The sequence below is a fragment of the Mastigoproctus giganteus genome, chromosome 1, assembly GCF_048544385.1.
Source record: "Mastigoproctus giganteus isolate SK-2022 chromosome 1, ASM4854438v1, whole genome shotgun sequence".
In the NCBI taxonomy this organism is placed as follows: Eukaryota; Metazoa; Arthropoda; class Arachnida; order Uropygi; family Thelyphonidae; genus Mastigoproctus; species Mastigoproctus giganteus.
In genome coordinates, this window is record NC_143575.1 from 85275411 (window position 1) to 85302232 (window position 26822).

The window sequence follows — 26822 nt, forward strand, 5'->3', positions numbered from 1 at the left end:
TTGGAGATGACCCTAATAAAACAGAACTGTTTGCCTTCCTAAATAACATAGGAATATACCATAAAATATAACAGGTATTACAATAAAGTTAGTATTTCCTATTAACCATTAGAAAGACAAAATATTGTCCTAGCAGCCTGTGTGTCTTTAAATTACGTCACAACAACAACAATTAGACATGTGGGCTGAGGAGTGCCAAATGAATTTTAGCATTGACAAATGCACAGTACTTCGTATGGGTGTGAGTAATGTCAGATTAACATGCCAACTGCGTGCCACTACACTCAGGGTAGTGGAAAATGATAAAGAGCTGAGGTAATTGATCAGCACGGACAGGTTGCCAGAATGGCCAATTGGATTTTGTGAATGATATACAGGAATTTTTTCAGTAGGCATAGGGAGATGATAAAGCCATTGTATTAGGTGATAGGCTATGTCAGTAGGCAGTGTCAGAGTGGTACCTATAGGTCTGGAAGCCTCATTTGCAGAATGATGTGGATCTGTTGGAGGAGGTGCAGAGAAGAGCAACAGGATTAGTGAGGCAAACAAAAGCATGCTCTTACCAGAAAAGGATTGTTCCAGTTCTGCAAATTGCAACATCTGGAGAACAGAACATGTGGGGAGTCCTGATGAGATGTTTAAGACTGAATGGATTTAGTAAGCTCAGTGCCAATGGAATCCTTCCTCTTGTTCAAACTACACACGGGGGGCATAAAATTCAAGTTGAGGAAGGGTAGTTACAAGATAGGTGAATGAAAATAAATTCAAGCTTATTAGAAGGGATGGACATGTGATATGGGATTTTTTTTTTTTTTTTTTATTATGTGTAAGCTTGCCTTCTTGCATAATTTGCCACTATTAACGCTTAATTGTCTTAATTTTTCTAGTACATGTTACCATTTCTTATGGTGTTTCCAATTAACTGGAGATATAGTTTTAATGGATGGCAGCACAAAATTAGCCTTCACAATTGGAGAAGGACATTGCAGTTGTCAGCCATTCTTGTTCACCTTTGGCTTACAAAAGCTGACATTTTCTGGAATTGAAATCCAGCAGTTGATGAAATCATATCGAGTGTCACATAAATATATGTAGAAAGTATATTATTTCTTTATCAAACCTAGCTTGATTTTTTTTTTTTTTTTTTTTTTAATTCAGGTGATTCCCAAGTGTAGTTTATTGGCATATTTTTTGGTACTTTTGAAGAAAGTACCAAATAATCCAAGGTATGGCCACCTTGGATTATTTCTATTTTGAAATACTTGTTGCCTCTGAAAACAGATTTAAGTAAAATTGTAGTATTCAGACACTGCATTTTAAAGTAAAATTGATAATTTTACTTTAATGATGCACTCAAGTCAAAATAAGAACCAACTAATATTTAAAAAGCATTTATGGACAAAGTTTTCACTTTTACAAAATTTCATAAAGAAACTTGCTTCACCAAGCTCACTCCTATTGATAACTTATTACAAGGAGCAGAGAATTCCTTAATTACCCCAGAAACTCACTTGTGAAAGGGTTAATATTTCTTTCTTAAGTCTATTTTTAGATGCTCAGTGAGGAAACAATGAATATAATGTAACTGTTGGAAAGAAACTTTTAAATGCAGGTAATAGTCAAACTTGTACTTGGCTTGTAATAGTCATTTTACTGTGCTTTTGTATCTCACTAGACTGAACCATGCTTTGTTAAAAACAGTTTTCAGAGTTAAAAGTGCACTTAAGAAGCAGAATACACTTCAAGAATCTCACCCATGTTATATCCAAGGGATGTGTATAGTTGAAAGGTCATGCAGGCAACGAAATTTAGGAAACTTTCTGAAAAAGCAGGTTGGACAAGTTTAATAGGTTGCCTCCCCCCAACTCATCCATTCCAACCTCTACAGAATTTTTCTTCCCCTTTGATAGGAATCTATCAGAGGGGGATTGCCTTAGATATAGTTTCCTACATTTGCACAGCAGAGATATTGGTACTTACAGTTTGTACCAACCAGTACTGAAAATATAACCAGAAATTCACCTTCTCAACTGTGGGCCGTGTGGCACTGCCATCCTTTATGACCTGAGCTTTTATAGCCTTTAGTTCAAGAAATTAACATAATTTTTGAAAACAGATTAAAATAATTCTGTAGGATATGGTTTCCAAATTTATTTCTCACAAAATAATAAAAGTATACATGTGGGACTGCTTTTAGTCTTATTGCCAGTTAGTTTTGAAGGTTTTCAGAAGATGGCATTCTTCACCCATCCAATTATCCAATTTTTGCATTTCACTGGGAAAAGTCCAATTGAAATATATTGGGAAATGTCAGAAGTATATCATGTAGGCCATATGAATGTGAAAAATGTTCGTAGCTGGGTATGTAAGTTTTGTTAAGAGTCCTGCAAGTACCAAGCATGTGAACAAAGGTGTTGAACCACTCGTTCCATAGCCAGCACCCCCTCACCCTCTGGTAGAGGAAATGGTTTTGGGCAGCAGATCCAACAGTAGATGAAATTGCAACAGCTACAGCCATTTCTGTTGGATCTATGCATACCTTACTCCGTGAAAATCTCAGAATGAGCAAGGTGTTAGCTCAGTGGGTTCAGAGGCAGCTTTCCCAGGAAAAAAAGACAATCGTGTCAACTTTCATGAAGCACTGCTCACTTGAGATGCCACAGTGAATAGATCTTTCTTTTCCTCGGTTGTCACGATGGATGAGAAATGAGTTCCACTCTTCAATCCAGAAGCAAAATGTCAGTCTGCCCAATGGAAGCACACTGATTCACCACTGCCAAGAAAGTTCCGTGTTTCTGCAAGTGCAGAGAAAATGGTTGCTGTTTTCTGGGATATTGTGGTGAGGAAATAATCCTTGAACACTACATCCACGGGCAGTACAGTAACAGGATACTCATATGAAAAGTTCTGAAGGAACCTACGTCCCAGCATTTCAGAAACATCCACATATCCGAATAACACATTTCCATTAGGACAATGCTTCACCCCATCATTCTGGAATTCCACACCCTCCATACTTGCCTGACCTTGTGCCTAGTGACTTTTGGTTGTTCCCAATGATGGATGTTCTTCTTGGCAGAAGATTTTCTAGCCGAGAAGCAGCTGCTGCTGCCATTCATAGCTTGGAACTACAAGCTTGAAAAATGTGTGTGCCTTCTAGGGGACTATGCTGAAAAGTGAAGCAAGTGTCACCACTGTATCTTTGTGTACTTTATGAGAAATAAATTTGGAGACCTTATAACTTGAACACACCTCTTATTTCTCTCCTGGATGCTATTATCATGATCTCAAAGCTGCACTATTTCTTAAACAAGTGCTAATTTCTTTAAGCATGTTGAGTTTGCTGGCTGTGGCTCACAATTTCCCAGCCAAGGATATAGAAGATTCTGTTGAAGTACATAAGATATTGTATAGGCTACAAAGTTTATAGCTTTATTAATGTAGACATATTGAAACTGCAGGAGAGCCAACAAATTAAGAAAGTGACAGACCAGAACTAAATGGTGCCAAGTGATTCAGAGCATAACATAAAGCAGAGGCTTGCAACCTTTTTTTTTTTTTTTTTTTTGGCCCAGGGCCAAATCAGATGAAATTCTGAAGGTTGCAGGCATGTTTTCCTGCCACTAAATTGTGCATTTTAAAATAAAATTTAATTTTTGCTATCAGTGTTTAATTTCTTTTACATTTATAGTTTAAAATGAAAATATAACTATAAACAGGTTCATAATTCCATGTGAAACTGACATGCTAGGTTTTTTTTTTTTTTTTTTTTTTTTTATCAGACTCATAATACTTGTATCTACAGGCTGTGAAATGTGAGGAATGAGTCATGGATTGGACAACTGCAATATAAAAACTGTTATAACAGTGCATGACAAAGACTGAGTAATGTAATTGATTTTACAAATAAATATGCAAATGCATATTAATCAACTTTTGAAAATAATATATTGCACTGGTAATATAATGTAGTTTTTCCAATTTTTTTTTCACTCACCATGTACCAATTGAACTTCTGAATAAATTGCATTTCTAACGTACTATATAGTATTTCTTAATTTTTAATTCACTCTTAACCTTGAACTTCAGTTAGTATATTTTGCTGGTCCTGTAGCCCTTCATTATAATCAATTTGAAATGTATTTATAATGCTACCAAGAGCTCACTGCTCTCTGTGTGTGTGTGTGTGTATATACATAGAGCTGCCTGCCTTGTTATATTATCAAAATTAAATTAAATAATACTGTTTTCATTTGATCGAATAGGAACAAAAGGGAAATTGGCTCATTTATAATTTTTTTAAAGTAATATTATCAGTAACTGTTCAAATGCTGACATTTTGTGTAGCCTAAGTGAACTATTTGCTTTAGCCGAAATTGCTACTACTGTTAATTAATTTTGCTACAGCTTAGTTATTTAATTGAATTAACTATCTCATTGCAGGTTTCTTTTGAGTTCCGCTCACGCCTTCATTCACAACTTTCACACTTATTTTTTGATGAAGTAGTCAGACAAATGGTGAATGCTTTTCTTAGTAGAACTGAAGAACTGCATGGAAAACAGTCTATTCCTTCAAGAAGTGTAACTTATGTTTCTTAACTAGTGTATTAGTTTAAAATTATGTATATATAACAAAGTGGCCTTTTAATATTTAAAGTAGATGTAGCTAATATATACAGTTTGATAATATATACATGAAGTTCTTAAAGTTTATATGTATAAATGATCATTTTAGACCTGCTGTGTTCATTCACCTTATGTTGTTAAGCTGATAACTTGTTCTGCTAGTACGGTAAATGAATGCTTTTATAGTGCTCCTGGAATAGGATTGCAGCAATCTAAGTTGTCATTCTTCTGAAAATAACTGTACAGTAAGTAACACTGAATCATGGTAAAGTAGGAAACAGCTTCTCAAAAAACTTTTGTAAGTTGGGATAAATAAACTTATATTGGTTACAAATATAAATTACAAACACAATGTAATAACAGACAAAGTATAGTCTCTCTCTCTTGCTCTCTGAATTGTCCTGAAATTATTTCTTTGCTTCCGGTTAAAGTTTTGTACTTTAACTTGAAGTATATTCTGCATTAGTTCTGAGTTTTTATGGAAAAGCCCAAGTGAACCTTCCATCTTAATACTGCAAGTCTTCTGTATTATTTTAGTAACCTTAAAATATTATATTCATGTGTTCATTCTGAAATCATCAATTGAGAAGTAGGAATGAAACTAAATTAAATGCTCCTGCTTTAGTTCCAATATATATTGTATGGAATATTGGCACAACCCTTAAAAGATGCTTACTATATTATGAATTTTATTGAATTAATTGCTAATTACGTATACATACTCAGAATAGGTAGTTTTAAAGTGACCAGTCTAAGAAAAATTGATGAACATAAAAATTGTAATCTGAGTGGAAAATTCTTGAGATGCCACTAATGTTGAATAAAAATATATTCCTAAAAATGCAGGTGTTCCATTGATCTACAGACCATTAAAAAATTTACTTATAATCCCAATACACATTTTGTTCAAAGTTGCAGACATAAATCCTATCCTCGCAAATAGTGGATAATATTACTTACATGAATACATTTCACTTATTCTCTGAAAAATGTGTTCATCTTTTGTTAAACCAAACCTGGCATAATTCCACAGTCTGTTCCCTGCATGTTCTTCAACTTAAATTCACGAACATATAAATCTGCACTTTGTGAAAAATGAAAAGTGATCCATCCACCTTGCAGTAACCTACTACGCAAAGTATAAACATCATTTGCAGGAGTATGAACATAAATTTACATTTTTAATGTGCAGACTGTGGGAGCAAATATGCAAATTAACATTTTTCAAGAACATTTCATATACAATTTAAATAAAGCATCTGTTAAATATATCTTCCATTAATAATAGCCATCTTATTTGTGTTTCCAACTAATAGTAGGCACAGTTTTAAGAGATGGCAACACAAAAATAAAAGAAATGCAGTTGTTGGCTGATTTGGATTTAAAAAAGCCAAAATTCTCTGGAATTAAATGATAAATATAACCACATTTTTAAAGTGTTTTTCAAATATTTTTACAATTTTTTTTTTAAAAAAATTGTCCAATTTGATTGTGGGCAATCAGATCAAAATAAGCACCATTTAATATTTAAAAGATTTACTGTTGACACACATTCAGCAAACTCAAAGGAAAGGGTTAATGTATGTTTATAAGAAGCAGATCATGAAATTTACGTAGAGTTGTCAGTAAACAAACAAATTAAAACTGATTTTGGTTACAAGAAATAAGCAATGCAACTTTGTGAAAAATCCTTGCACCTTCACTGTACCACTGTGATATGCCTTTTCACACCAAATTTAGTTGTTTTTTTTTCTTGTACCAAATTTATGCAGTAAACTTGGTACAAGAAAAAATTCCTTATTTGTAGATGAGCCATTCCTGTTGCCTGTTTGATTTAAACATAAGCAACTAGCCCTACTGCATATAAAGTGTAAACATCATAGCACACTTGCTCAGGGTGACTTCTTTAAGCAAAATATAATTTAGTGGCTGCCATATTCAGACAGCTTGATTTTTGCCTGCCAAAATATTGGCAAGAGAGTATGCCTCCTTTACCATCGTTATCACAATGACTGGAAGAAATTTCAGAAGTTTTAAACTCTAGAACATCAGTGAGTGAGATTCTCATTTCCCAACTTAAACCAGAAATAAATAAGTTGATATACACTGAGTGATCACTGAATTATGACCATCTATCTAATACTCGATACTTCGTAAGTCCTCATTTTGCCCTCAGTACAGCAGCTATCCGACATGGCATTGATTCAACAAGATGTCAGAAGCGTTCAGGGCATGGCCAACCAAACTGCATGTAATGCAGCTAGAAATTTGGGTATGGAGGTGATTGGTGAATCCAGACACCTGATATGCCTTTCCATAGTGTCCCACAAGTGCTCTATGGAATTTATATTGGGGGAGTTCGGAGGCCAATCGATATTCTGGAAGTCAGAACTGTGTTCCTCAAATCATTCCTACACAGCAAGTGCCCAATGGCTCGGCGCATCGGCATTCAGGAAAAAGTGTAACATAGTGGGGTGTACACAGTCAGCAAGCAGTTGACAATAGTGGAGACCACTGATACGTTGTTCTACATGCACCAGAGGTCCAAGTTCCTGCCAGTGAAACACCCCACACTATACAACTGCCTCCACCAGCCTGCACTTTTGATACCATGCATGATGGATCAAGAGCCTCATGTTGTTGATGCCAAGTACACGACAATCCATGATGTGTAGTAAATAACGTGACTCATCCGATCAGCACATCTTTGTCCAGTTTTCTAACGTCCATCTTGCATGCTCTTTGCACCAGGCGAGACTTTTATGCTGATGAACCTTGGTTAGGAGAGAATGCCATAGGGGTCATCTGCTGGTATAGCCCATATGTGCAATGCATGGTCATGCCACATTGTTCTGGGTTGGCCCATGTTGTATTGGGTAGTCAGCTCCTCAACAGTGCTGTGCCTGTTTGCCTGTACGAGTCGTCGAACCCAGCGCTCACCTCTAACATCAACCTTTCGCTGACCTTTGCAGTTTTGCCATCAGGTCGTTTGACCATTTTGACACCAGTCCTGGTACACTTTAACTACGGCGTTTCTAGAACACCCCACAAGTTCAGTCGTTTGGGAAATCAAGGCACCAGCTTGTCGAGTACCCACAATCTGTCCTTTATCAAAGTCCGATGAAATCCTTCCTTTTACCCATCCAGAATTTTACTACCTACTGAACTACTGACACCTTATCTATGCTACGTTAGGTCGACTAACTGTGCACTCGTGTACCTCACATGGTCAACGGGTCGCATTCGGTTTTCATAGGGGTGGTCATAATTTCAGTGATCACTCAGGTATATGCCTCTAATCTTGTATATGTGTATAGATATCATAATTTATATTCTCCTTTATTTTGGGATAATCTAATGATTACAGGAATGTTTGTGTTAATTGAAAATGTTACACATGTATGGTTTGTTACTTATAAGAAGCTGCCCAGCCATTTCTACTAGGCTTTTTTTTTTTTTTTTAAGTGTATTGTGAAAAATAAGCAGTTTGATTTACTGCAGATTCTGAATAAAAAAAAAAAATCTAGAATCTTTATTTTGGTATTATTGATTACTGAATAGTAGAGATATAAACTAACTTATTAAGTATTTATCTAAAGTTCACAATTTTAAAAATTTATTGGAAATACAGTTAATAGAAAAAAGTAATAAATCAGTATTTAAAAAGTTAATCCTACTATTGGCATATGAAATTGTTTCACTAATGCAACAAAGATATTAATTTAGAGGACTTTAAAACTTGATGTCTCAACAAATTGAGAAATAGTTTTAGAGCTCATATGACAGGTGATTATTAATTTAACCATACTTTTTTGAGCCCTAAGTCTTTCCAAAATATGGATTAAGTTACTCACTTTTATATAAATAAGGGACATAAGTCAGTAAATACTGTACATGTAATTCAAGTTAGTGAGTAAAATATAAACTGTTATACAGTTGATGTATAAAATGAGTATAAATGTTTGGAAAATAAAAATTAAAATCTGTAAATAAAATGTAATCATGTATTGTTCTTATACCTCCAAGGTTGCTGTATACTGATAAATATATAAATGTGTGGGGTTAATCTGACTAAGAGTGCTACTTAGCACTTTTGTCCATTGAACGAAAAAAGCTTGCCATCTTTCAAGGAAAAAAAAGAAAAAAAAAATTTTTTTTTTAAATTCATAATGCTTTGTGAATACTAAACTTTGTGTAACATGTCCATTCCTCACAGAAATGGATAGGATTATTATAATAGTTTCAGTGCAATTCACAACATATGAGTACAATAAAATGAAGTAATGACCAAAATAATTTCATACATACTACCTGAATGCAGCTTGTTTTCACATGTTTAAGTGCTTTGTTGAAAAAATGACTGCTGCCTCCAAATATCATTTAGAATTACAAAACTAGACAGGGTGGATCAGTCATGAATGTAAGTTCCTGCATTATAATTTGTATTCATCAGCATTTGCTCACGAAATTATGAGCAAATGCTGATTAACTAGGGGTCCATTTTGTTTATTTTATTATTATTATTTTTTAACATTCCGTCTATAATATTAGCCTTTTCACTAAACATGATCTCATATTAGTGAGCTTTGCTTTAATTACATGTCAGATCACAGCCAGCACAAGGTTCCTTAATTGCAGTGTGGCAAAATATTAAACTTTGAATTATTTGGACTATTCTCAAATATGCCAGTACTAACATATGTCTTAACTATCTGAATACGACTTCCAATTTGGTCACCTCTAATTTACAAGGTGCATTCAAGTTATAATGTCTCCAAATTTATTTCTCATAAAGTATGCAAGATACAGAGGTGACACTTGCTTCACTTTTCAACATAGTCTCTTAGAAGAGCTGCACACATTTTTCACACCTGTTCTAAGCTGTGACAAAGCTTTCGTTGGCAGTATGTTTGGCCCACTGGTAAATGACAGAATCAGCTGTTTGTCAGTTAGAAAACCTTCCTGCCAAGAAGAGCAGCATCCTTTGTTGTTGGGAACAACCAAAAGTCATTAGGTGCAAGATCAGGCTAGGATGGAGAATAACCTCAATGTTGTTTTCTTAATTTTGCACATTTCCAGAACATCCGTAAGCACACTGTCCTTATGGAAATGAATGTGATTCAGTCTGTGTGAACATTTTTTCTGAAGTGCTGGAAGGAACTTTTTCTTCAAAACTTCATGAGTTTCCTGTCACTGTAGTGCCCTTGAGCACACAAAATTGTAAGGATTATTCCATCAATATACCAGAGAACAGCAACCATCATTTTCTCTGCACTTGCAGCAACATTGAAATTTTTGGATAGTGATGAATCAGCATGCTTCCACTGGACGGACTATTTCATTTCTAGATTGAAGAATGGAACCTACTTTATTACTCACAAGTTGATGCAATTGTCTTTTTGTGTCTGTCTTCTTGATGAGTAAAGGACACTATTTTAAGTATTATAAACAGTGTATTTAGGGCACTGCAATCAATGTGACATACTGCATTGTGGTGCCATCTTCTGAAAACATCCAGAATTAATTTGTAGTTAGACTAAAAGCAGTCCTGCACGTATACTTTGATTATTTTATGAGAAATAAATTTGGAGACCTTATAATACACCATGCCATTGTGCATCATGTTAAACTGGTTTGAGGAACATAAAAAGGACTTTTACCTTCAATTACCTGTTGATGTCACATTGAACATCCAAAAAAAAAAAAAACTTGATTAGGCCTTGCATTAAATCTTTGTTTAATATCTATCAAATAAAACATTATAAGCTCTTCAAATTGTCAGCTAATTTAAAACAAGCCTGCACATGTACCAAATAATGAATTGGGCATTTCTGTTTGAGCTATCTTCCCCTTTTCTTTATTTTATTACTAACAGAATACTCATTTTGTTAATTTTTTAGGATTTTTTCATATAAATATACACTAACCTTTTTTTAAGACCTTCCACCAAAGAAAAATTTTCCACACTGATAATTTATTTCCATAAACATTACAGAATCCTATAAGTCTAGAGGTAATAAAGGCTGTCTTCATATAATCCCTCCTGTCATGTCTGGACAAAATTTTGGCCTATCTTTTTGTAACAACCTTTTGTTTAAAGACATTTTTACAGCGTGATCATGTATGAAGGTTGTTCAATAAAGAATGAGCGGGATTTTTTTTTTTTTTTTTTTCCACAACGTACCAGTATTAATCATCCATATTTTGATGGCCCTTTTCAGAGTACTCCCCATATGATGAAATGCACTTACTCTGTTTCTGCAATTCTTCAAAAACATGATGGAAGCCATTTTTTGACATATTTGAGAATCGCCTCTGATGTCTTTACAACTTCTGATTGTATATGTTTTCCTTGTGGCTTCTTTAACTCTGGAAATAAAAAAATTAAAAAAAATTGCAGGGTGCAAGGTCAAAGCTGTAGGGCAGTTGAGGAACACATTTGACATTAATGCTGGCGAAGTGCTCTATGACAGTATAAGCAATGTGATCTTGCAAAGTGTGTAGTAAGGTCTCATAACAGTTGTATGACATGGCACATCATGCTGGTAAATCATTCCTTGAATGTCAAAAAAATAGATGGCCTTTCCTGCAGAAACCACACTTTTTGTGTGTGTGTTGGCAGTGATGTAGACTTTCAAACATAGCTTTGTTGCTTACTATCTGAGGTGCCTCCGTAGCCAGGTGGGAAGGAGCAGCAGTGCGTAGCACACACTTCTTGATTAGACCGGGGTTCGAGCCCGTCACCACCAAATACGGAGGATGTGGAAAGGTCAGGGAATGACCACCGCATATCCCAGAGCAATATGGCCTTAGTTGCTAATGCTCCTAAAAACCAAAATAACAGAGTAACAGAGCTTACTATCTGAGTCTAAATGATGAAGCATTGTCTCATCCACTGTTATCACCTTGTGCAAAACCTCAATCTTCAATAATCATCCATTGCAGCTCCTGACAAACCTCCATGCAAACTTGCTGTTGCTTATGTATGAGCAGTCTTGGAGCCCAGTGGGAACAAACATCTCATGTGCAAATGGTCATGAAGAATACTGTGCATGCTTTCTACTGATATTCTCAACATCTATGCCAGTTGCCTTACTGACATATGACAATCTTCTCTCAAGGTTACAGAAACAGTGTCTATGGTTGCTGACATTAGTTGGAGCTCCAGGACTGCTGATTTTTGTAATTGAATCACTTCATCTTTAAATATTCTAAACCACCTGAGGGCTGTACTATAAGGGAAGTGTAAATTCACTATAAGCCTCTTTTAACATTTTTTACATTTCAGCTGATGTTTCCTTAACATGGAAATGACAGGAATTTGAGAAAATTCCCATTTGAAAATGACATTTAGATCCATCAAATCTATTGGTGGCTAAGGTCAATCCTGATACATTGTTCCATCTAGGTGATCTCACAGATTCTTGATGGGATTCTGGTGTATATAATGTCCATAATAGTGAATTGATGTTTGGTATTACATAACAAGTTTATAAAAATGCTTCTTTTCTCTGTTAATATAATTTTTTTTGACATGTCAGTGTGGATAAAGTGCTATGCACCAGTAGTATTTATAATTGGGAGATTGCACTATACATCACAGCTTGCACACAAATGTTGAGATTGACAGATAGTAATGATCTCATTCCTCGAGGACAATACAGTACATTAGCTGTAAACCTTAATATATTCACCTGCATATAATAGTGCATCTCTGGCTGAACAGCTTTAAAATAGTCTGGTACGAAGAGATATCAAAAAGTTTGTAATCTGACCTAGATAAAATCAAAGGTTGCAGGAAGATGCAGTTTTTAATATAAGTTTTCTGTATATTCAATAACATGTGAAATTTCATTCCCGTAAATCATTCTGGTGTATGGTGATCATACACCAGAGGCGGAGCCCGGAATCTGAGGAAGGACACTATAGAGTATCAAGCAGTGATCAACTTCCTGCATTTTCAGGGCAAGAAAGCTCAGGAAATTGACGAAGAAATAAAAGTTGTTTATGGGCAGAAATGGGGATTCCAGTGGGGTCATACAAGTGTCTTTGATGAGCCAAGAGAAGGAAGGCCATCAATATACACAAACAGTGAGACGGTTGCAAAGGTTGAGCAGCTAGTGCTGAGTGACAATTCATTTCATCACAAATGCAGTGGGAATTAGTTATGGGTCTGCCCATAGCATTTTACATGACCATTTTACATCTAAGGTCTCCTCATGATGGGGTTCAAGATTGCTGAAGAGGCATTTAGTAATTCCTATAGGAATTAATAAATGCCTCTTCAGAAAGCTTCTTTGCACAGAAGCAATGTCAAATGCAATGTTCTTGCCAACTGTTGGATTTGTATATGCAGATGTTGAGAACTTTTTTGATTGATTGGTGATGAATGCTGGGTGTATCAGTTTGATCCAGAGACATGGACGCTGCTTTGATTTGTCCCAGGAAGTCATCAGTGAAGTGGAATCGTGGTTGCTTTTTTTTTTTTTTTTTTTTTGTTAGTTGTTGGAGCATTGGCTTCTGTGGCCATAATGCACCTCCCAAAGTTTTTGCATTTTACTCTGATCCAAGCCAGAGGCAGGATTCAAACCCACGACCTTTGGGTTGTCAGGCAAGCACTTTACCCACCTGGCTAGCCCAGTCGGCAAGTGCAGACTTCTATGATCAAGGCTTTTTAAAAAAGCCTAGATAAAATCTCATTCACCCACATCTAGATGCATAAAATTCCAGTAGAGACTACAGGAACTATTAAATGCCTCTTCAATCATGATTGTACTTAGCTGGTCTCTAGGAAAGGTAGTAGGTTCTTCCCGCTAGAAGTTATTTTGAATTTTTCAGCCCACAAGAATATTCTACATGTGCATGAAGAATATTCAATCAAGTGAATAACTGTATATTGTAAAAAATTTGCTATAAAATTTAAATTTGATAGTGAATTTGAATTGCTATAAAATAGTGATTTTAAAGTAAAAAGCAAAACTAAAAAACAAAACTGATTTATTTAGCCATAAAATATATGCATCTACAAAAATGACAAGTGTATAAATATGTAGTGTGAATTTCTTTTTGAATCAATGGCTGGTAAGAAACCAACATGATATTTTCTTAGTGTACAAACTTTAGCATGTAACCATAATCTTACTGCTGGCAAATGACTTTCTTTTTATCAGAATACAACATTTTAATTTCTAACTAGCTGCATTATTACATATCTAGTCCTCCCATACCACCCATTCCTCCCATACCACCCATGCCTCCCATTCCTCCCATTGGCATCTTTTCTTCTTTTGGAATTTCCACTACTACTGCTTCTGCTGTTGATAACAGAGATGCTAATCCAGCGGCATCTACTAAGGCAGTTCGAACAACCTATAAAACAATTAGAGAGAGGGGGGAAAAAACTGAACTACAATTCACTAGAAAAACTATACAATTCAATATAATGGGTATATACTATTTATCAGTGGGTTATTGTTATATATGGCTTAAAAACAAAAAACACTTTGGTCTTTAAAGATATTTCTGTTTCCCTGTTAGTGAAGTTATTTGGGGATTTTTGGCCTACACAACATAGAAACTAGACCACAAGCACAGCAGATAACTGATCATTGTAGAAGTGCCATGTTGTGGCTACACAGGAAGGAATGCATACATCCTGCTATCCCCAACTAACAACAAAGCTGTATATGCAATTATTATTATTATTCTAGTTGCTTATTTGTGTAAAATACATCCTGAATTTTACATAAGGAAACAATTTTGAATATAGCTGCTGATCTAAATTGTGTATAAGTTATTTAAAAATAATTTATATAATTTTTTTATTGTTTCAGAATAATTTGAATATAGAAGAAGTACTGTGAGCCTTACAATACCGGAGCAGAATGAAATTGTAAAATGGCATGCAAAATATGAAAATGCTGCAAAGTTGCATGCCAATTCAAAAAGTTTTTTTGGACATAAACCACTTACAATAATGACCATAAAGCTTGATGCGTAGTTGTGTGCTGTTCCCATTTCATCAAACTTCCAAAACCTGGTAGACCTTGTATCTCAAAGATATCTGCCAATAGATGGAACTGTTAAATAGCTATAACTATATTGTTCTCTTACCAATCCTCATTTATTCTTCAGCAAGGATTTAAGTGCTCCTGGCTTGACATATGGGCCAGAATTTGGACTGGTGTTCTTAGGCCTTTTTTTTCTTTGGCAGAACCATGACAAGATAACTTTGATATTATATATTTGGATCTTAGAAAGGCTTTTGATACTGTTGCACATGGAAGACTGCTGCACAAATTGGAGCAGTGTGGCATTGGAGGCAAATTGCTGCTATGGATAAGGGGATGGTTGAGTGGCAGAAGACAGAGAATGGTAATCAATGGACACTGCTCAACGTGGACAAATGTTATTAGTGGAGTTCCTCAGGGTTCAGTGTTGGGTCCGTTGTTGTTTTCGTGTTTATGAATGATATTGATGATGGGATATCAAGTTTAATGTCCAAGTTTGCAGATGATACAAAGGTTGGCAGGGTTGTTAAGGACACCACTGACACTATGCTGCTGCAACAGGATCTGGAAAGGTTAAACAGATGGGCTGAGAGGTGGCAAATGAAGTTTAACATTGACAAATGTAAAGTACTACATATGGGAAACAGTAACCCCAGAGCAACGTATCAACTCTGCGGTACTACACTGACAGTGGTGGAGAATGAAAAGGACCTGGGGGTAATTGTGCAGGCAGATATGAAGTTCTCTGAGCAGTGCAGACGAGCTGCAAGAGTAGCTCATGGTGTCTTGTCAATGATATACAGGAATTTTTCTAGCAGGGATAAGGAGGTGATTATTCCCTTGTATAAGGCAATGGTTAGGCCACATCTTGAGTACTGTATACAGGTCTGGAGGCCTCATTTCAAGAAGGATGTAGAGCTGCTGGAACGGGTACAGAGAAGGGCAACAAGATTAGTGAATGGAACAAAGGGTTGCTCTTACGAAGAAAGGCTTAAGTTTTGCAAATTACAGTCTGGAGACTAGGCACCGGCGAGGTGATCTGATAGAGGTGTATAAGGCTTTGAATGGTTTGAGCATGCTCAATGCCAATGGGATTCTTCATCTTGCTCAGAATAATCAGCTCAGAGGGCATAAATTCAAATTGAGGAAGGACGGATGTCGGATAGACGTGCGGAAATTTGCCTTTGGCCAGCGGGTGGTTGGTTGGTGGAACCGACTTTCATCACTTGTTGTTGAAGTTGATAGCCTAAACAAATTTAAGGCTCAACTGGACAGGTATTTCAAGCGAATGGAGGGGTGAAATGGGAGTGGTGTGTTTTTTTTTTTTTTTTTTTTGGCTGATGCTCAATAAGCTTGCTTTCTTGCATCATATGCCTCTACTAATGCTAAATGCTAGAGAAAGCTAGCTGAGCCTGCTAAAAAACGCATTCAAAAATCAATTTTCAGCACTGCTTTTTATACAGGATAGAACAACTCACACTATGCAAAAATTGTCTGCAAACTGTCACATGAAAAGTTCTGAAGTTGATGGATTGGATGGCAGGGTTCACTGAGTTGCCATTGCACTCCCTAAATTTAACACCCTGTGATTAATTTTTGTGCGGATTCTTAAAAGTATTTAGTAATAGGCACATGTCTCTGCTAGAGTTCAGCAGCCAACAGTAAATTTGAAAACTTATTTGAGGAAATTTCTCAAATTCTCTTGCTGTGTCACTCTGTGCCCAAAACAAATATACACAGGTGCATGTATACTTGCATGTACGCCAATGCTAGGAGTATAGTAGATTCGATGAATTTGAGCTACTGGTGAACACATCAAAAGCTGATGATGCTGGGATATCAGAGACATGGTATCATATAGAGATAAGGAATGCAGAATGACCTTAACAACCTTCTTCCATTGACTGGAAATCCTATCCATAGTTTTGCTGTTGGTAGCACATTAAATTACACTTTCCAATTCAAGAAACTTCTCCCTGCTCCATCAGCTTCAACTTCTCAAATATCTGCTACCAATTCCTTAAATGCCGATCTTCAAAGGGGCAAAGACAACTTAGTTGATTTTAATCCTTCTAAAACTCAGTCCTGTCTTATATCTTGCAAAAAGGATTCTTCTTTGGGGATTACCCTGACTTCTAATCGCTCTTGGCACAAGCACATTACAAATATTGCCAGCCGGGTGGGTAAAGTGCCTGCCTGGCAACCCAAAGGCTGCAGGTTCGAATCCTGCCTCAGGCTTGGATTAGAGTAGAAAAAGGCAAAAACCTTGGGAGGTGCTATATGGCCACAGAAACGATGTGCCAACAACTAACAAAAAAAAAAAAATTACAAATATTGCTTCCTCTGCATCTAAAAAACTGGTTTTCTTTTTTGCTCTCATGAGTTACTTTTTCTTCCAAACAGCTGTTCACTCTGTACAAATCGCAAATCCGCCCTACCATGGAATATTGTTCCCACATCTGGGACGGTGCCCCCAAAACCTCTCTCAGGCTTATAGATTCCATTCAGAAGAGGGGAAGTGGAGTTAGGTTAATTAATAACTCATCTCTAACAGTCTTTCCACTTGCTGTCTCGTAGACGTACTGTTTCTGCTGCATGACTTTTTTACAAATACTTCCATGGGCATTGTTCTTCTGAATTGGCTTCTGTAATTCCCGCTTTCTCTCTTTCAGAACAGTCCAAACAAGTGCCGCCAACATCCATTTACTGTCCAACTTCAAACTCGCAGAACCAATTTTTCATCTTCCTCATTTATTTATTCAACTGCCATTTTCCAAAACCTTCCTTCATACGTATTTCCTGAAAATTAGTCTACAGGACTTCAAGTCTAATAATGTCAACAAACATCTTCTTTCGTCTTCTCAACCTCCAACCCATGCACAGTACTAAGTACTATAGTACTTAGTACTGTGCATGGGTTGGAGGTTGCATGCACAGTACTATAGTACTTAGTACAGTGCATGCAATTCATTAAAAAAAAACCATTGTGGGTAAAGGGAAGGGTTTTTTGCTTTCATAAAAGTAACTACAATGGTCTCAGATTTTTTAAATTCTATACATTGAAACCAACTGATGATATTACCAATAGCGAAATTCTAAATGGGAAGCATTCAAAGAATTAATCTTGGAAGCTACTAGGCTTTTTATGAAGAAAAATGCATGGGGGACACAAATTATCAAGAGACAGAGATAATATGGTAGATATAAGATAGTCTGTAATCAAGTCACAAAGGACGTTAGGCAAGCAAAGGCAGATTGCAAGAAACCTTTGGCAAACAATGCAAAGAAAAACTAAAGACTTCTTTACTTATATAAACAATAGACGGAAGGGGATGAATCTGATTGGTCCACTTGACATAGACGGTTCGATTATTGATGAACCTGCTGAGGTAGCTGACAAACTGAATGAGTATTTTGCAACTACATTCACACATGACGAAGTCTGTAGGGAAGTGGAGGCCAGAAGCTTACCAAACTCTGGCATGGAGCTAAATGATTTTGTAAAAACTGAGAGCAAAGTGGAGGAGAAATTGTTGAAACTGAACATAAGAAAGGCACCAGTAGTGGATGGGATCTATCCAAGTATATTAAAGGAAGTAAACCCTTAGCCATAATTATGAGAGTTTCCTTGGATGCAGGGGAGGTCCCCATGGACTGGAGATGTGCAAATGTGTCCCCAATTCACAAAAGGGGAATCAATGGGTGTGACAAGTAATTACAGACCTGTTAGCTTAACTTCTGTTCTAGGGAAAATAATGGAGTCACTGGTTGTTAAGGAAGCAATGCAGTATCTAGCTAAGACTGTAGTTATAGTTCAGACAAAGGAAAGGTTTATTAAGGGGAAGTCTTGTCTGACAAATCTGATTGGATACTATGATGTGGTCACAAAGGAACTGGATGCAAAAAATAATTTATGTCCTATACTTGGATTTTAGGAAAGCTTTTGCTACCGTTGCACATAGAAGACTACTGTACAAATTGGAGTAGTATGGCATTAAGGGAAAGTTGCTACAATGGATAAAAAAAAATGGTTGAGTGTGCAAAGGCAGACAGTGGTAACCAAAGGGCACTGCTCTTCGTGGACTAATGTTATTAGTGGATTATCCTAGGGTTCGTTGCTGGGTCCATTGTTTCTGTATTTATCAATGATATTGATAAAGGTATATCACGGTTAATGTCTATGTTTGCAGATGATACGAAGGTTGGCAGGGTTATTAATGACAGTAATGATAGTACACTACTGCAACAGGATCTGTAAAAGTTCAGCAGATGGGCTGAGAGATGGCGATTGAAGTTTAATATTGACAAATGTAAAGTACCGCATATGGGTAGCAGTAACCCCGAGTAACATATCAACTGGGTGGTACTACTCAGGGTAGTGGAGAATGAAAAGGAGGCGGTAATTGAGCAGTGAGATATGAAGTTTTCTGAGAAGTTTTGATATGAAGTTTTCTCCTTTTATAAGGCAATGGTCAGGCCACACCTTGAGTACTATATACAGGTCTGGAAGCCTCGTTTTAGAAAGGATTTACAGAGAAGGGCAACGATATTGGTAAGGAACAAATGGTCGCTGTTTCCAAGAAAGCTTAAGTTCTGCAAATTACAGCTTCTGAAGATTAGGCACCTGCGAGGTGATCTAATTGAGGTGTATAAGGCCTTGAATGGTTTGAGAAAGCTCAATGCTGATGGGATTCTTCTTCTTCTTGTCAAGATTACTCACCTGATGGAACATAAATTCAAATTGAGAAAAGACAATTGTAGAATAGATGTGTGGAAATAAGTTCAAGCCAGAACTAGACAAGCATTTGTAGTGACCGGATGGGTGAAATGGGAAGGGTTTGTTTTGTTTTTTTTTTTTGCTGATGCTATATAAGCTTGCTTTCTAGCATCATATGCCTCTATTAATGCTAATCTGTAAAGACCAGAATAGTGGCATATGAACAGATGTAATTTTTTTAAGTTTATGTATGTCCTTTCTATTTGTGCTATCATTATAATACTTTTTTGTCTTTTTTTTTTTTTTTTTTAATAGTCTTATTATTTACAGTCAAGCATGTTTCCTTACTTATGGACCACCCTGTATGTCAAGTAGTTAGTACCAAATATTATTTTATATAGCACGTTTTCAAATCAGTTGCATAGAGAAATGAAGTTATGGTACAGAGATGCTACGTGTTGGCAGCATTGATTTTATTTTAAACTGTTAATTTTTTATTTCATGCTTTCTTTTAGGCTTCTTTTGTATCTCATGTGTATTGTTACAATACTGAAAAATATAAATTAAAAATTAACATTAAGAAAAAAATTGCTACGTTTTTCAAGAGAAAATTAATTGCAATTAAATACAATTTACAATCAAATTTCACAAAATATGAACTAAATCTCCATAACTGACCTATATTCACCATCTGGTTGCTAGCTGTGGACTTTGTTAACAATGTTAAAGCAAGAACTGTGGGCAGTATATATTGTATGACTGTGTTAAACTGAAAATGCATTAATGAAGAGAACATAAATTGAGAAATGACTGAATTTGAGATGTGATTACAAGGACCTGCAATAAATGAAATTACAACAGAAGGCAGGCTGGGAAATGGAGTTGCCAGCTGCCATAAGACACTGTTTTTGTTTAATGAAAAACAGTTTCCAGTGAAAAAACCATCCAGTCCTTACCCACCAAGGCAAATTAACTCAGGCAATGGTGTGGAGAGGGGGAAAAAAAAAATTCCTGCTACCGTGACACAATTGGAACCCAGGCAAAAACAGAAATAATAATCACTATGGTAGCCATGAGGACCATTGCTTTCCAGTACTACAAGCTGTCATTGTTGGAGACTGCTGGCTGTTGTTTATAGGTGGTGGAAATGAATACAGTGGATTCCTGCTATTTGTGCAACATTGGGACTAGTGCACTTTGGCCCAATTATGTAGTTTCATGTAAATAGTTAAAAATACAATGGACTCCTGCTTTACGATTTGTTCACTATGATCAAATCACGTTACGATGGACTCTCCATAATAAAATACCATTCACTATACGTAGTCATTGTAATCGCAGTTGTGAATTGAATTTTAATTCTATTAAATGGCAATTCTAATAATCAAAAATAGGAATATTATCCACAGCTTATAAAAGTAAAGATATATAGCTTAATGAATACTGTACTGTAATATGTACATACTGACTAATTGATATTTCTGTTTACTGACTTTTTATTTTTGGGTTGTAAAATTTAAAACAATAAAAAATATAAGCAATCAATAACAAAGAACATGGTATGCACAAATTGCAACTAACACGATGCATGCGAGTGAGATGCAGAGTAACAAGTTTATGAACCTTGAAAAATAGGAATGAAGAGAAGGTTCTGAAAATTTGTTTTTTATGTGATTGAAGATTTCAGTGAAGTGTAAACACATTTCACCATAATAATATAAAAACTCACAGAATTCCCAGCTATCAGTATTATCACAAATGCAATAAGATAGAGTTCACTACCCATTTATAATATATTGCACTAAGAGAAAAACCAAATACACACCAACTGCAAATTGTTTTATGGTTGTGATCTCCAGAAAACCAGCCGGACCACGTGGTCCGGTCAGAGACAATCAGAGTAATCTCTAAAGCTGCAGTCTCCTGCCCCAACTAAACAGCATATTGTCCAAATTAAGTGAAGAAACTCTGGCTATTCTCTTGATTAGGTTCTGTTCTTTAAGATTTTTCCCAATTAACTGGTGGCCCAAATAACCAGAATCCACTGTAATTGAGACCAAACTTGACTGGAAGAAGGAAGCAGCAGCCATGTCCAACTACTGCCTATGAAGCTCAGGTTGGTCATATCCATTTCTGTAGGAGCAATGAATAAAGATGGGGCTAATAACTTGATTATTAAAGGAACTGGGGGTAACTGTTGTTCATGAGCATGCCTTGGAGCAGTGTAACTGCTGTTCCTCAGATTCTAAGAGTTCTAGAAGGACAGGATTTCAATATCTACCTTTTTGAAATAACTGAATTGTTAGAAATAAATATGGAATATTTCTGGCACCAATAACTTTCATGTAGGCTTCTTGTATGAGGCCTCCAAAAGCAAAAGAGCCTTCTGATATTCAGAAAATGAGCCAAAAGCAGCTGTTTTAAATGAACTGTAAGATAATGCATAGCTGCTTACTTTTGACTTTTAAGAAGCTGGAGATCAGGCATTTTGTAAGCAGGAAGAAAGCAGATTTTTGGGCCAAACAGGTTTTCTGCAAAAAGCAGGGCTCTCTCTCTCTCGATGATGATAAGCAGTGTGCTTTTAAACATTAGCTTATCTAACATTTTTCTGTCTGTGGATTTCTGTTTGGATATCCTATTAGATATCAAATGATTTTAATTGCTTCAAGAAAGTTACTATTGCACACTTTGCACTCTTTGGAAGTGTTGAGTCAAAGTTTTGTTTATCAAAACTGCCCTGCTGCTATCTAGACTTGTATGTCAGAGGTACTTCCAAAGCTTCGCCAGAAAGAGATAATCTAAACTCAGTTTTTATTTTTGTAACCTGCTAAATATTCTCTCATGCTCAACATTGCTATGAGTAATTGTTAAAATACCAAGTGTTTGGGATAATCTGTTATTTTTCAAGCTTCCCTGTGCATCAATGCTTTCTTCTTTCATAATAAGCATCTGGTAGGTTCTCAAATTAAACTGACAGAACTTATGCTGTAAAACAACTATTGTTTTATCTTTAATGACCAAGTACTAGAAACTCGCCCGCAAAAAAATTCAGATTTGAAAAAGATGGACTGCCAATTGAGGTATGTGCTACCTCAGCATTTATAAGAACACCATTTTTCCATAACTTGTGCACCTTGCACACAAAAAAAAAGTACTTCACTGAACACAAGGACAGAATCTTTCCCCTCTCTCCATGACATTGACAGTAAAAAAAAAATTTCACTGCCAAGGTCCCACTATTAATTTCTACCATATTCCATTTGATTTCACCACTTCTTTTATAACACCATCTTTATATTCTAATTCAGTCATATATTTTTGGAGTTAGTGTGTGATTGTTCCCTGAATTTCAGGGGGACACAATCACACATCAAATTTGTTCTTTGCTCTATTTTATTCTCTTCCAGTGTTTTTGTCTCATTTAAATTTAAATCAGAGTTGTGATAACTTTGTGCATAAAAGAGGCACAGTATTTCTGGCCCTTTGAGTTTTTCATCTCTGAAATTTTCTTCCAGTCAGTCCTCCACACATCTGCATTTTACCATAGCAGACTTTCATTTCTAAAAACAATTGGTTACTTTATCCTCACTAGAGGCATTGTTTGTGTACACATGTTTTTAGTTCATATTTTGCAGCTTCAGGTGCTTCTTCAGCAGAAATGTGTTGGTTGCTATTGTGTAAGGGCTACTACCCCTCAATTCTGACCTTCCTTGGTTGAAGAGCTATTGAAACTCTATATTCTTCCTCCGGCTGCAGGAGTGCCTTATAGCTTTTCCCCTAAAGATTGGAGCATCAGCAGAGAAAATACCTTTCTTTATCATCCGAGGAATTTTCCATTTATTTTTTTATATTCAATGTGCAACCACAATGCTCATATCATTGGGCTGATTATTTTATTCTATAAATTCATTTCAGCTTATAACCTTCCAGTAAAAGAGACATTCTCTCATTGCTTTCTGGAGTTGTTAGCTTCTGAACTTTCTTGCCAGAAAGGAGGCCAACCTTTAACATGGTTGTAAAAGCATTAGCAATTCTGAGTTTCTCTTTCTTTTAGTTATTCTACTTTATATATATGGGTGGATTTTATTTATTTCCTTAAAAATGTGGCATGATTTGTTTAAACTTTGTCAAAATTAGTGACCTTGGTTGACTTTGCCAAGTTTTATTTCCCATTGGTTGGTGATAGCAACATCACATTTATTTCACTCCTGACTTGGGTATAATATTTATTATACCCAATTCAGGGTATTTATAAAAAATTGCATGTATATGATTAGCCAAGTTTACAGTAAAAACTAAAGTTGTGAGTGGGAGGGGCTACAGCTCAACCCAATTAACTTGACAACTAAAAAGAATTTTTTTTTTTTTTTTTAAGAAATCCCTGCTGTTTCTAACAAAAAAAAAAAACAATTAAACTATGAATAGACACAATTTGGCCTCAGTAGCCCTTGTGTCATTAAACCTAATAACAACAACTAACAAAAATAAATTAAGGTATACTTCAAATGGTGACAATGTGAATTGATCCTAACAGCTGCTATTGTCCATAAATTTTTGGCATATCAATTACTTCTGTTAATATGCCAGACAGGTAGGGATAGCTATTATGCTATCTAAAACTCCCCTTGGAACAAGATTTAGCCACTTGAAATTGTAAACATATCAAAAGCAAATTAAATCTTGTAATGAGCTGCCACAGGGCAAAATGAACAAAGTGGTATTACCATGTTATATATCAAATGTAATGAGGGAGGAAATTGCATAACTAGTGATAATGTAAAATGAAGGCAATTTTAGAATAACTTCGTGAATTTTAAACATGACAATAACAGATTTTCTAAATTTTTTACTTTTGTGATAAGCGTAAAGATGCAAACACAAATGTAGATGGTTAAGTGTTTTCTCTTTGTGAACATCAAATGTAGAATCAAGTTCTAATAATTTAATTATCAATTACCAATAAAAATAATAAACATTGATGTTCTTGAAGAAATTCACTAAATTATAATACTGGAAAATAAAATATAAATACTATATAAGTAAGGCTTAAGTACAACAAAATATAAACATTATTTGCTAACTTTTTTTTTTTTTGTAAAAACTCCATACAAAAGTCATAAAACTAAAGCAACTTACTTTTGTAGGATCAATAATACCTGCATCAAGCATATTAACATATTCTCCCTTAAGTGCATCGTAACCAAAATCAGAAGATGATGACTCTATTACTTTTTGTACAACTACTGCAGCATCCACACCAGCATTTGCAGATATCTGCATACATGGCATCTTCAAAGCTTTCCTTACTATTTCAACACCTGAAAAAAAAAAATATATATATATAATGAAATCATGCACTATTTAGATAATACACAAAAACCTTAAGATTCTCACATACTTTTACAGCTTCCAACTTTCAGAAGCAGAATTTTTTTTTTAAATTCAGACTAAATCTGAATTTTAAAAAATTTAATGATGATACAAAGGGTACTAGGAAAGTTTTGCAATACAGCTTTGTTTATTTAATTTTTTCAAAGTAATTTCCTCTACTTTCAATACACCTCTCCATCCTCCGAAACCAATCTTTAAACCAGTTCTGCCAAGTTTCATTAGGGAGTAAAGCACACTCGTTGTCCCAAGCCCGTAGAAGGTCCTCATCACTGGAAAACCGCCTCCCTTTTAGCTTCATTTTCACATGCGGGAACAGCGCAAAGTCGCAGGGAGCAAGGTCTAGACTGTAGGGAGGGTGCTCGAGAAGTTTCAGTCCTGTCGTGGTCAAATATTCGGTGCAGGCTTTGGCGCTGTGAGCTGGAGCATTTTCGTGATGGAGGTACCAGGTGTCTATTCTTGACTTTGGCCGCAAGTTCTTCATAGATCCAATGACTTTAGGCAGGCATTGTTCAGTATACCACTTAGCTGTGACTGTCTTCTGCGTGTCCAAAACGACACGTTCCACAATTCCACTCGATTTGAAAAATACACCTATCATTTTCTTCTTTACAGATCGGGATTTTCTGACAATTACGGGTGTGTCGTCATCATCAAAGACCCAAACTTTGTTTTGAGCCTTGGTCGGCAGATCGTAATAGTACAGCCAAGTCTCGTCACCTGTCACGATGTTGTTCACATACCGAGATTGTCCCTTATCAAACTTTTTAACATCTCCCGGCACCAAGTCACACGTCGTGTCATCTGCTCTTCAGTCAGTTGATGCGGCACCCAGAGAGAACAAAGTTTCTTCACGTGCAAATGATCTTGCAGAATCGAACGAATTGCTGGTGCATTTAGGCCCAAAGTATCCTCTATCTGTTGGTAGGTCACTCGCCTGTTTTCGTCAAGCATTTTCCTCACAGCAGTAACGTTTTCCTCCGTAACTGACATTCGTGGCCTTCCTGACCTCTCAGAATCCTCCAGAGTGAAATTTCCCCTTTGGAATTCTCTATACAACCTGAATATCATTGTACGATGTGGACAATAATCATCTAGTGCAAGAGTCATTTCTTCTAAGCACTGGTCTATGGTTAAACCACGCACGAAATTATACCGCAAAACTGTCCTTATCTCATTTCGTGACCACGATGCCATCGCAAGCACTTTACACTCTCGCTACTAATGAATAACTGAGCCCATCGACCTGGCGCGGCGGCTACTATGCACGTATGAACATGTCTCAACATGCAGCAACAAGCAGCTTCCTGTGATTCATTGTTGTGTCATATTGCAAAACTTTCCTAGTACCCTTTGTATATACATTTATTAATTTTAAAATATAACCATGAGAGTTATTTACCAATACAATACATTTTCAAACATTAGTGCACCTTGAATTTGTGGATTTTTATTTGGATTGTATGTTAAGACAACACCAACTAATTATGATTGCTCCGAAGATTTTAACTTGACTCTCTTGTGACAAAGTTTTGTTCAGAGCAATGGTCTCCTAATAGTTGAATAATATGTTTACTTACATATGCCAACCCATGGCACATAACTAAACATATAACAGTTTAAATTCCACTTTTTACTTCCATGAAATTATGACCATGGTTTCAACATGATGGAAACTTATATTTACTACTTTAGTGTTAATTTAGTGCAGGTAAATAGGGACTTCATCGAGTTATTATTATTATCCAGAAGGTTATCAAATTGTAGCAGGGTGCTTAATGCTTTTGTAATAACTGAGAACAAAGTGGAGGAGAAATTGTTGAAGTTAAACATAAGAAAGGCACCTGGTGTGGATGGGATCTATCCAGTTATATTAAAGGAGGCAGCAAAGGAAGTAAGCAAATCTTTGGCCATAATTATGAGAGCATTCTTGGATTCAGGGGAGGTCCCCACGGACTGGACATGTGCAAATGTATCCCCAATTCACAAAGGGGGATCGAAGGGTGACACGAGTAATTAAAGAACAATTAGTTTAACTTCTGCTCCAGGTAAAATAATGGAGTCACTGGTTAAAGATGCAT

At 35.9% G+C, this 26822-nt stretch overlaps 2 protein-coding genes across 3 annotated transcripts in view; one reads left to right on the plus strand and one right to left on the minus strand.

The window, feature by feature from the left end:
• Nucleotides 1–26822, plus strand: part of LOC150090959 (coenzyme Q-binding protein COQ10 homolog B, mitochondrial) — a 72070-nt gene that overhangs the window by 25708 nt on the left and 19540 nt on the right. The window contains exon 5 of one of the 2 annotated variants that reach the window (XM_090373620.1): nt 4444–4581. In XM_090373620.1, coding sequence (XP_090229746.1) covers nt 4444–4581 — 138 coding nt within the window. Of the gene's footprint in view, nt 1–4443; nt 5877–26822 lie in introns of those variants that run through there. The other variant, XM_090373612.1, reaches the window with a different exon arrangement.
• Nucleotides 13662–26822, minus strand: part of LOC150090960 (heat shock protein 60A-like) — a 118642-nt gene continuing 105481 nt past the window's right edge. Inside the window, exons 11-12 of the mRNA XM_090373599.1 lie at nt 24490–24671; nt 13662–13995 (exon numbers count right to left, since the gene is read on the minus strand). Coding sequence (XP_090229725.1) covers nt 13831–13995; nt 24490–24671 — 347 coding nt within the window. The 3' untranslated portion in view covers nt 13662–13830. The remainder of the gene's footprint in view (nt 13996–24489; nt 24672–26822) is intronic.